Source organism: Larus michahellis, chromosome 7 (genome assembly GCF_964199755.1).
Source record: "Larus michahellis chromosome 7, bLarMic1.1, whole genome shotgun sequence".
NCBI lineage: Eukaryota > Metazoa > Chordata > Aves > Charadriiformes > Laridae > Larus > Larus michahellis.
Genome location: NC_133902.1, coordinates 36,435,130 through 36,447,433, shown reverse-complemented (window position 1 = coordinate 36,447,433; position 12,304 = coordinate 36,435,130). Strand labels below are relative to the sequence as shown.

Below are 12,304 nucleotides of genomic sequence, written 5' to 3'. Positions count from 1 at the left end.
TGTACTTTTTCTCCTCCTCTTTTGATCTACAGCAACCCATTAATGGGAAATGCTTGCAAGAAGCTGCTTTTCTCGATCAGAATGTTTCATCTCAGTTGTTGGCAGCACATGCCATCAAATCCAAGTATAGAGATATGGCTTCTGTCTACTTTATATTGCCTGCCAGCAGGAGCATTGATGGAGTGAAAGTTTAAAATGACTGTAATTTGTTGCTTCCCAGTTATCAAAAGCATCAGTCTTTTCTGCCTGGCCTTTTCTTTGCACAAAAGCAGTTTTTCAAAAAGACAATGCACATATTATTGTGAAAATACTCAAATAATGTAAATTGGACTTATAAATCCTCTTTTAACAACAAAATACAGTCATGTTCATAATATTTTGATTTTTAGTTACATTTTATAAATTACACTTTATACTTTGGTTTTCACTTCCCTCCCCCCACCCAGGCTGCTGTGATTTATTATTAACATTGCTGATAAAATATGTTCTAAGGTGGGGAGACAACATCAATAATTGCAAGGTAAAAATCTACTTGTTCCCAGACTTGTGTTGTAGTGCAGTTTTGCATGGTAGGTATTCACAGCCTAAACAAATACATTGAGTAACGGAGGACTTGTCTTGCTTTTTTCCCCCCTTGCAACTCCCCCCTTCACAGCTGTGCAATGGAGGTTCTGTCACAGAGCTTGTCAAAGGCCTGCTGAAGTGTGGCCAACGGCTGGATGAAGCTATAATCTCATACATCTTGTATGGTGCTCTCTTGGTAAGGATGTTCATTGGGCTTGTAATGACAGCAGAGGGTGCAATTTACTCGTCTCATACATACATTTTCCAGTTATAAAGTGTGGTAATGTTGACAATATTACGCGGGCAGTTACAGCAGCAGGCGTTGTATCAAGCATGTAATCCGGTGGACAGATGTTTCTGTAGAGTATGTGCAGATTGTCTTCATTACATTCCCTAATAGTAGGGTAATTGTTTTTAAATAAGGGAGTAAACTTATTTTTGTTACTGCTGGTATATAGGGCCTTCAGCATTTACACAATAACCGGATCATTCATCGTGATGTGAAAGGGAACAACATTCTCCTGACAACAGAAGGTGGAGTCAAGCTCGTTGACTTTGGTAATGACCACTTCCCATTTGTTTTCCTGATACGTGCAGTTTAGCCAAAGGCATCTGTTTACTTTCCCCTGGGAAGGTTTCAGAAGGCTATTCGGAATTATTTCCAGAAGGAAAAATGGAGAAGGAACCTGATACAGCAAGAATAAAAATTCTAACCAAAAATTAGTAATAGACTTTTAACTTAAAAGCTTAAACATAATTTAATAATTAAAAATAGTTCTGAAGGTACCATTTTATTTACAAAGCTCTTTTGCGTTTCACAAGGAATGTCAGTTTCAGGGCAGTTGTCCTCCTAATTTAAATTTAGATGTTCTGTCTTTTGCATATGAAAAGGAAACATTCTTCTCTCTGAAATGGCTTTTGCTAGCCTTAAGCATATTTTTTTTCCCTCTGAGCAGAAGGTAAAATGGTCCCTTGGGTCCAAAACCCAACATCCATTTAATTTGTGATTATTGCTGTTAGATTTGAGCATTGCCAGTCTGAAAACATCATAAGAAGCAGGAGAGAGAGAGAGACAGATAGGTAGATAGAAAGGGACTTGGCAATAGAATTTAACACAGTTCAGCATTTTTTTTCGCTTTAAACCTGCAGTTAGAAAATTAAGGAAATGCTGTAGTCCCTCAGATATGTATGCAATTCAATAGACAAATTTATTAAAGTATCAGAAACACATTATTAGTAATATGGTTTATTAATGAGATCATACAATGCATAAGGTAATCATCATTGAGAATAGTATTGTGTGAATAACGGATGTTTGTTTAGCAGTGCATGAAGGCAAAGACAAACATTCACAAAATGAGAGTAGTATAAAATGGAGTGCCAAAAAATCCTGCAAATAGTGATATTTTTTTTTTAAAAAATCCCAAAATATTAAATTTACACATTGGAAATAAAATTTAATACTGATGTCATGGTATTACAAATTTGACATAAAAATCTATTGAAGACGCTAAAGTAAGTTGGGAAGCAGGGGACTCTTTAGTATCTTCTAGGGACAGAAATTCATTATGTTGAATGGTAAAGGTAACAATTGAAATAGTGCTGGGAGGAACATATGGCCTGAAGAAAAACTTGGAGTCAGTCCCTGACCTAGTACAAGGGAGGAAGATCCCTTCTCATTTGGGGGAATTTTGGCAGTATGATATTTGTTTGTAACTATTCCATTCTGGGAAAAGTTGGCTTTTCTCCCCAAAGCAAAACATTTTTATCAGACGTATCGAAAGCCTTAACTGCAGCGGAAGCTAAGCTTGGAGCCCTGGCTTCCAAAGGCAGATCAATGTGCTGCAGCTCCAAGTGGCACATTCAAGGAAACTGAGAATCCCAACCTTCCTGGTGTCCTGTGTGTCTCTCTGATTCCACATTTAGGTTTTAGGGGTTTTTTTTTCGACTTTTTCTTACAATAGTAACACTAAAAATAACAACAAATATAACTACCTCAGAAAAAGACATGAGTTAAATCTTGAGGGTTTCCTAACAATTATTAGGAAATGCCAAGAAATACCCACATATCTGTGTGCTTCCTGACTAAAGAAGCATCAGGCACCAAGGTTTCATTAAGTTGCTGGTTTTCCCCTCTAGCCCACTGCCGTACTCACAGAAGGGACTCTGGGAGCGAATTAGGACTGAGTCACAGGTGGTAGTGTTTGTAGAACAGTTTGTCTCATTTGCTGCAGAAAGTGGAAGATACATAGTGAAAAATGCAAGGAGTTCAGGAAGAGAAGGCACTCTTAGTTCAGACAGTTGAATGGCATCAAATTGGAGACTATTCTTGCTTCTACCAGTGTTTCTCTGTGATGTTGGCAGGTCGCTTGCATCATACTTTTTAGAAGCAGCCACTCTGTTCCTCGTTTTCCTGACAGCCAGTTTGAAACATCTTGTCCTCCTTTGCAGAAGAGCTAAGGGTTCTTGAACTGCAGCTGAGATCTTTTACAGCTCGATCTGAGTCATGTGGAGTGCCTGAAAACTGAAAGATCTCAGATTAACTATCCCAAAACAATGGATGCTTTGGATATTTTTAAACTAATCCCTGGAACTAATAATCCTCTCCCATTTTGCAGGAATGTTAAGGAGATGTATTGTTTGCTGAGGAGGGAAGGAAACATGTCAAAAGGAAAAAAATAATAATCTTAAATTTCATATAGGATTGGATATACTAAATAAGAAACTAGAACTCAAATTGGTGGGGATAAAAATAATAAATTAAATTACTACCTATTCAGTAGATGCTATCCATTCTATCCACAGAGTGAAACAGAATCTTGAAGGGGGGGGGGGGAAAAACGTTACTTCATATTCAAGGCTGTACGTATGGATATTAGGTCACAGAGAGGATTACACAGATATCCTTAATTGAGACTGAGGCCTTTTTTTTTTGCCTTCATTGCATGACTTTACAACTTGCTTTTTCAACGTAGCACGCGTTTCTTCCCTCAGCTGCTCTCGACAGCATGACATATTTGAATAAATGTTGGTCACAGTGTAAGTCGACCCAAAATGCCTGCAACTTATCGTTCATTTATGCTCCTGCTCAGTTGCTCACTCTCTCCTGCTGTCTCAGCCATTCGGTATTCTGCACTGTTTTGGAGTGTCGGTAGATAGCAGCTACAAATTAAGCTAGCTCAAGAGAGATCAGAGTTAAACGCACAGAGGTTTACTGTAGGTCCTAGCCATTAACTGTTTCACAGCAGTACTCAGGAAATCACTGAAGGCTTGCAATCACACTGAAAAATGAAAAATAAATACAGAATTGAATCTTGGAGGCAGCATCGAATTATTTAACTTCAGAATTATGAGTCCCAATTTCTTATTTATTAGCCTCAGGCAATGTGTACTATGTGTGTTTCTGCCTGTTTTTGTTTCTGGGTAATGCCATAGGAGCAGACCACTGTGTTTCTTGTTTGTTTTTAAACCATGTTAAGGTGAAATATTTTTTAAGTCAATATTGGGTTTGTGTCAGTGAACTCTACAGTTCAATTTTATGTTGGCCAGAGCACAGAAGATTTGCTGTAAAAGTTCATTCTGATTTGTTAATGTTTTTTTGATTTCGCTCTGGTTCGTTCTTCCTTTTTTCAGCTGTGACTCAGTAGCCCATCCTCAGTCAGCAAAGCACTGAAGCACAGGCTTTGTTTTAAGCATGTGCTTAACTCCCTACGCACAAGCTGCACTGTGAACTTGAGCTTCTGTGCTTTTCTCAATAGGGAAAGATTTAAGCAAGTGCATAAATGTTTTGTTTAACAGGAGCCTCTGCAAATACTCTAGTGAACAAGTTTCCTGCCAGAGGTGTGGAGGGAGTAAATTTTGGAAAGAGACATTTTAAAGTCAGCTTGTAATGTGGATAGTTCCTGTTTATACTCATGAAAACGGCAGAAAGAAGTCTGTGATATTTAAGCGGCAATTGAATTTTTGAGTTTGAATGAAAGTGCTTCAAACTGAGTCATTCACAAACAATTTCTTGTCAATTCTGAAAGAAAACAGCAAGCTGAAATTAATCAAAGAATTCAGTACAAATGTTGCACCTACTTCGGCCAGGTGTTCTGCAGCTGTACTCCTAGGCTTGGGGTTTGTTTTCCAGATACTTGAAAAAAAATGACTGAAATTACAGAATGAATTTGAAGCTGAGGTTTTTGGATCTGTTTTATTGCAGGTGTTTCAGCCCAGCTCACCAGCACACGGCTGCGTAGAAACACCTCAGTGGGAACACCCTTTTGGATGGCACCTGAGGTAGGCACGCGTTCCTGTCTAGGTTGTCTCCATTCATTGCAATGTGCACTTTGTTGCCACTTCCACATAGTAGGAGAAAAGGGTAGCTTTTCTTCCATCCCCTGTGTCTCTGTTTCTGCTTTACTCTATCTATGTCTAGGCCCCTGTCCAGTAAAATGAATGGACTATTAAAATATACAAAATAGATTTCTAGTAATCTTCGTTAGTTTCTTCTCTGTAATGTTTCCATAAAAGTACAGATAATCTGCAAGTAACTGAGGCTCTCCTTGACTTTCCAGTCAAATGCTGTGTGTTTTGGTGTGCTTGTCTGTGCCTCTAATACAAGTTGGGAAAAGAAGGAGGAATTCCCACATCCCTGTCTTGCTACAGGGCTCTGCAAAACCCTGACTCAGCTGTGTGTTCTTTACACTTAACCATTAACTGGGGACCTACACACTTAGACACATGGATTAGCATATATTAAAAATGGAAAAAAATAATCTACAGGCGGCCTAGCCAAGTATCTTAGACCATGTTTTTCCATACTAATCCCCAAACATAACCCTTTTCCTTCTGCTTCCTGAAGCTCTAGAAAGCTTTACCACACTATTGAACAAAAGTCCCGTATGTACTTTTCCTAAATTTGGTGTGAAAGATGTTAGTCTTTACCCTCCCCACTTTAAGAAACAAAAAATACTTTTGTAAGGCATAGATTACGAAATTAAAAATTAGGGAATGAAACAGGAGCGGTCTGTTTATTTGTAAGTTGTTAAACCTTATTAACAGTAGTAGCCTCGTTTCTGTTGAAGGCCATTAGACTTACCTGAATTTTGGGGAATTTGGAATAGAATTGCCATCTGTTACAAACACACACAGGTCTATTTCTGTATGTCAAACAGTTCAAAGTATCATGCAAACATTTGTTTTAAAACATTTTATACTTTTTATACATCTGTTTCTGTTGCTAAGGAAGGCTGATTATAGCTGAGCAGAGAAAAGAAGCCGCTGTAACGGATCCAAAATTGATCTTGCACAGTCTCACAAAGAATGGTTGATATTTTACCATCTCCATAACAACCAGTTTACGTCACAAAGGAGACACAAGATACCTTAGAAACCACTGTGCAAGCATTATTTATGGAATCACCTTGGTTGAAGACATTCTGAAACCTTTATAAAATACTCTTCTAGACAATAATGGACATATTATGAAATATTTTATTGAACTCGGATTATTAGAAGTTATTTTTACAGTACTGTTTTGCTTGAATAATTGCCATCAAAGGCAGTAATCATACCGAATTTATTTTCCCATCCTGTTTGAAAATATTCATTCTCAAGGTAGAAAGCCAAAGAAATAAGCAGAGATTTTGACCTGAAAATACAACATGCTTGTAATCAAGGTATGTTATGTACATAACACATCAAAACAGGACGAGAAGTAGCTTTGAATGCTTCCTGTTTTGGAAAGATTTGTCAAAATAACTAAGCCATTACCATAAGCATAATAACTCCTATCACTTCTGCATGCCTGTGTGAGCCACGGTGATCAGGCTTCATAGATGTACCAGTCTGCAAAACAGCTGTGAGATGCTCAGATATCCGTTATGATGATGTTGAAATGGCTGTTAAATGACAAGTTGCATAACACTCGTGCTCAAGGCACTACAGTTGCTTTCTTTATGTTCATGTGAATGACATATTTCAACTGATGCACGAGGTGCAATTTACCTTACTTCTGGGGAGATCTTTCTGGTATTTTTAAAACGTGCAGCCAAATTTTTATGTGAAAGATGAAAGATTAGGACTGCAGTAAGCTGAAAATCCCTGCTTAGGTAACAGCTTATTAGGAACAGTGTTTTATAGGTGAGACTGTGGCGAGATCAGTAAAAACTCGAAAAGCACTTAACAGTTGCAAAAATCTTATTGCCTAAAGGTTTTGACATAGGATAGAATCTATGTCAAACCCAAAAATGCCATAAAATAACTGGACAAGAAGGAAATGTTACTAATCAGAGAAATAGAAACCAGGAAGACTAGGAATTTTTATTTTATTTTATTTTTTTTAATTGGACTTTTACTATCTGTATGTGAAACATAGGAGCCTCAGTCAATGCAAAAGGCAATCATGGGACCTCATCTTATCTAAGGGTGAGAAAGATGGATTTAATCTGAAGGGGGAGTGGGGAGGGGAGATGAAAAAGCTTGCCTTGGAGGAAGAGACTACAAGAGTGTTTCGGAGAAATGAATCTTGTGAAATGAAGCTGAAAGGGAATATTTTCCAGGGTAAACCCTGGGAAAATAAAACCTGGAGGATAATGATGCAAGATTATTCAAGCTGACAGACAGGAATAACTGGATATAAGCAGGAGACAAATACGCTGGAACCTAGAATCACTAGATCAGCCTGGATGAGGAACAGTCTGTATAATGAGGAAAACCATCGTATTTTAAGATGAAGTTTGCAAAATGTATCAAAGGGATTGTATGGCATGGTACTTGCAATAGCAAAAACTCATAGGAAAATAGCAGTGACTGAGGGTGGGGTACGATGTTATGTTCATCTCCATGTTCTTACTGGTCGTCATGAAAAGCAGCAGCTTAACAGTTTTGAGTGATTCGGACATCTTAGAGGGCTTTTTTTCCCCATGACATGAGGCTTGTTTAGCAGCAGCAGGAAAAATTAAAAAGATTTGCTCTTGAGCATTTGTTTTGAGTAGAGCACGTGATTAACAAAAATTTTGCTGAAAAATGAAAATACAGGGAAAATCTAGGCTGTGTGGGGAAGCAACAGAGGAACTTGGCAAGGATGAGTCAGGTTTTGAGCAGCTTTAAAGCAGACTCAGTGAAAATCAATCATTGCTGTTTAACCTAATTAGTATTATCTCACACTTACAAATAAAAACGTGCAGAAACTGGAACACCGAATACAAGCATGCCAAAAAAAGATAAATAAGTCAGGGTAGTTTATGGTGGATGTTTAAAGCTGCCTGTTGCCAAACACTTAAGTTACCTAAAATCTGCTTCTGTTATGCTGAAGTACATTGTGTTGTGTGTTAGCAGGAGGGATCAGACTTTAAACTTTACATCTCTTGTTCTATACTCTTAACATGTCTAGTTTTCAACGTACAGTGCAGAACTGAACAATATCTAGTCGAACTAGAATTACAGTTATCCTTTTTCCCCAATATAATGATATTATCATGATCTAGCTGGAAACTTGATTCTTGAAACAAGCTCAGTTAGAATCTGTACATGTTTTCTTTGGCCCAAATCTAGTTTTAAGAACAGAAATAGAAAAAGAAAAAGATACTTGAAGTCAGAAGGAACGGGAGAGATGCTGAAGGTAATTTAAAACCATAGGCAGTATGCTGTTATATTTTACTGACAACTGCTAATAATTGACAATGTTGCATGCATACTTATGTTTTAAAAGGAACATAATTAGAACATAGTTGAGCCTTTGAAGAATTGTGTTGAAATATGACACATGACAGTAGGAAAGCCTGAGACATTGTTAAAGGTTTCATATGTGTTCTGTAATAATGAGTTGACCAGAGGTAAAATCTTGGCTCCGTTTTGCTATTGATTTCAGAGGGATTTCAGAAGTCACAGTATTATTTAAAGCTGTGTGAACTCTGTATATTGGATATTTTTTACCATCCTGTCAAGATGAAGTGATGATCAGTAAGACTGACCCAGAGACAACAGATTGTTTTCCTTCCCCCTGCTGAATCAAGGCATACTTCCTGGGATAAAATTCAGTACATCTGACCATCAGAATAAATTTCTGAAGTGTTAGAACAATAAACAACTAGTTTAAATTATCTTTCTTTTTCCAGTGTTTCTTTGTATTTTTATAAACTTTAAATCTGATCACATGTGTGTGCAATAAGTCTAATCCTGACACAATGAATAATATTTGCATTGTTTCAGTATGGAGCTGTGTCTCTGCATAAGCTAAAGAAAAATCAACCAATCTGGTAAAAAAAAGTGCCCCAAAAAGTAATTTGCGTTAATGTAGTTGAAACATATATAAAGGGAAGAATCTAATTTTGCAAAGACTCACAGCAGCTTTTCCACTGAAGTCAATATTCGTTACAGTAAGGGCTGTATTCAGGCCTTAGAATTTGGTCAAAAGAATGTCTTCCTTGTGGTAGATTAGGGCTGATTTCTCTTATTTACCTCTCTATTGTAGGAGACATGAAAAATTTACAAAAAAGTTACTATTTAATATTAAATACATTTCGTGTGCAGTTAAATACTGAGTTGGAAAAACAGCGTAGGAAAGATAACCCCATCACTAACCTGGGCTTGTTTTAAATTAACTCTAAACAAGTACAGTGATACATTCCCCTGAAACGGTTGAATATATTCTCATTTTGTCACACTTGAACCCAGCTTATTTGCCAGCCCTTTGCTTACATCATGGGACTCAAGGTCAGCATCCTGTTAATAGCTCCACATCTCTTCACTTTAATTCCTAATTAGCTAAAATTAGCTCTTCTGATATGCACATTTTCACTACACTTTTAAATGCTAGTGAAGCATGGAATTTTGTAAATGCTGATCTATAATGAACCGCCAGTAGGAATCCAACGTTTATTATAAATAGGATATAGATTTAGGATATACGATTTAGATGTATATACATGTAATTTTCTGCCTGAAAGCCACTTAAAAACAATTGTAGAGTGTATTTTGTCATAAAGAAACATAAGGAACTGTGTACCTTCTTAATAAGGAAAATTTTGAAAATATTTCCTTAAAGTATCTTCCATGAAGCTCTAATAGCTATTCTCGTACAGCTAATGATAAGATCGATTGCTGAATTAGCTCTTGCTACAGTTTCATTTTTTTGTAACCTTGTGAATTACAGTAAATGAGATTATGTTGAAAACATAGTTTACAAAAAAATAACTGATTTTCCTTAGGAAGAAACTTCACAGAAGAGAATAGAGAAGACTTCTGCTGCTTTTACAGAATTTGTGTTTATCTGGCGTCGTGATTAATGAATAGTGAAATACTTGAAAATCCCACACATTTATTGGGTAAAATTAATAAAGGTGATAAATAAATGGTAAAGATAAAGAATGGTAGCATTAAATCTTTCTTAACAGAGATTTTTGTTACATTGTAATTTGAACAGTTGCTTGTTGTTTAACATTACTATATATTTATGATAGTATATTGAGCCTAGGGTGTAAAGGAATTGCCTACCTGCATGTTTTGAAATGACATCCCTGTTTTCAGGAGGTTAAAGTACTGGGACACTGCGGTGCATTAGAAATTATTTTTAGGGAATATTAGCTGTTCTCTTGAAATGCAGCACTGGCTTTGAGTGAGGTCCTGTGATACAGGTGGTAAATAGATGTGGGCATGCCGGAGAGGAATTACTGCAGTGTAAGTGTGGGGAGGTGGTGGGGGGGAAGAGTGGGAACCATCCCTCTAAACAGATAGGGCAAGACTGGGAGGAAAAACTGAGGGACACAGAAGTGAAATGACATGCTTAAGGATTTACAGCAGGTCACTGCCAGAACGGGGGATAGAATTAGGTCTCTAAATGGCCACATATAACTAAAATGCCTGTGACTCTGAGCTGCCACCTTCTTCTGAGAGTTGACTGGCATGATTTAAACGCAGTTATCTTTTTGGGAACAGATCTTTAGGAGCTGAATAAAGAAATAAAAGAATGAAATGTGTTTGCTTTTGAGGCTGGAGTTGCCTCTGAGTTTTCGGTTTTGTTGTGGTACACCATTTACAAATCTGTGTGAGGTGTGTAGTGTGTATCCTTACTGCTTAGGAGTAAATCTGTGGGTAGAAACAAAACGTGTCAATGACATCAGTATTAGGAGTGTTGAAGCTGTGATGGTCTTGTGGTATAAAGCAAAATAGATTTGTGTGCTCAAAAGCTTGTCTGGTTTTCCTCACTGTATCATTTGGTCTAATAAAGGGTATTATGTTTCCTTACAAATGTAGCCAGCTGACAGACCAGTCTAGTGGTCTCAGGAATATTTCACTTGGGTGAGTTAAAAATTGATTACTTGCAGCTGTTAAAACACAATTGACTAATTGACATATAATTAATTTTCAATGAATCAACATTAATTGTGATAGTAACTCATAAAAATGATTTAAAATATGTATTTATTTTTAGTTTGGTAAAATTTCTAACATTTTCCAACATGCTAAAATTCTAGCATCTTCTGCTACACCGTGGAAAAAATTTGTCTGATGATAAGAAATAAGGAACCGGAATCCAAATAAGAAAATGGGGGAATACGGAACTGATTTCAATCACAAATTTGCTCTTGTTTTAATTATGTGAATGTGTTTGAGGGAAGGGAGGGATAGAGGTAGATAGATATCACTTTGGTCTGGATAATTCAGTATCCCCAGTGCTGCTAAGTGCTATCATGAAAGACTTTTTTTTTTTTTTTTTTCAGTGCATAGAACTTGGAAGATGATGTAATATTATATTTTCTATGTAGATAATTTAAGTTGGGTTACATAGAGTCAGGTGGAGCACAGAAGGTCAGTTGGTTTATTTCATTGGACTTGCACAGCTGGCATTTTTGTTCTCCTTGCAGCAAGGGTAACAGTTTTGTGCCACGTTCATTTTACATACGCAGTGCTTTTCAGCATTGTGCTCACACACCTCATAAGCTGCTTAGTTAGCTACGTCAGCTGAGTACAGCACCGCCTTCCTTCAGGAGCATCAACCTTTTTAACTCCAGACTCCTTTCTGCGGGTGGGTCACCAGTGCTAATTGGGTAGCAGTCATCACCAGGTAGCACATCTGTACTGCTGTTATCGGTGTTGTGTTTGCTTGCAGCTATACTTTGTACGTGCACTGTATATACTGAGGCAAAAGGAAAGTAAGTTCACTTCTAATAATTCTGGGTAAACTTAAAAGCATTTGATGTATTTTGCTTCAGCTAAACATATGTATAGCTTCTGCCCACAAGTCAGTATGACCACTGTGTGAGTAACAGCTACTTTTCTGTGTTATCTGTTTTCCCTCTTTTAAATCCACCTGTGATCTACTTATGGGCTTGCTAAAGTTCAAAGAAATCTTTGCATTGATTTCAGAACAAGTAGAATTGTATCCTTGAATATAAAGTCTTCTTGTCAGGATGTGAATCATTTTGTGTATCTCTGTGAAGTTTTCTGTTTCTGTAGAAGCGTTAAATCACACAGAATGCCTAATCACCGGCTTCTCTAAATTCCCTCCAGTTAGTGTGACTGATATGTTTCTGTGCCATCTTTGCCAGACCAGTGAGTTCCCCGCTACCTCACCCTGCCCTAGTGTGACCCGCAGCGCAATTAGTGCTGACAACTACCATCACATTGTCTGTTTCTCTGTGTGGTGTTTCGGTGCTTTCCATCCTACGGTAGTATGGCTGGGAAGGAAGTCACGATGAAATTACAACTAATACAAAAGGTGACAGCCTGTCTCCTTAGCAACCTGGGCCCCTGT

The 12,304-nt window shown here is 37.4% G+C and overlaps 1 protein-coding gene across 1 annotated transcript in view; it reads left to right on the top strand.

The window, feature by feature from the left end:
* LOC141746650 (myosin-IIIb-like) overlaps positions 1-12,304 on the top strand; it is a 47,441-nt gene that overhangs the window by 30,919 nt on the left and 4,218 nt on the right. Inside the window, exons 7-9 of the mRNA XM_074595566.1 lie at positions 656-760; positions 1,023-1,122; positions 4,769-4,845. Coding sequence (XP_074451667.1) covers positions 656-760; positions 1,023-1,122; positions 4,769-4,845 — 282 coding nt within the window. The remainder of the gene's footprint in view (positions 1-655; positions 761-1,022; positions 1,123-4,768; positions 4,846-12,304) is intronic.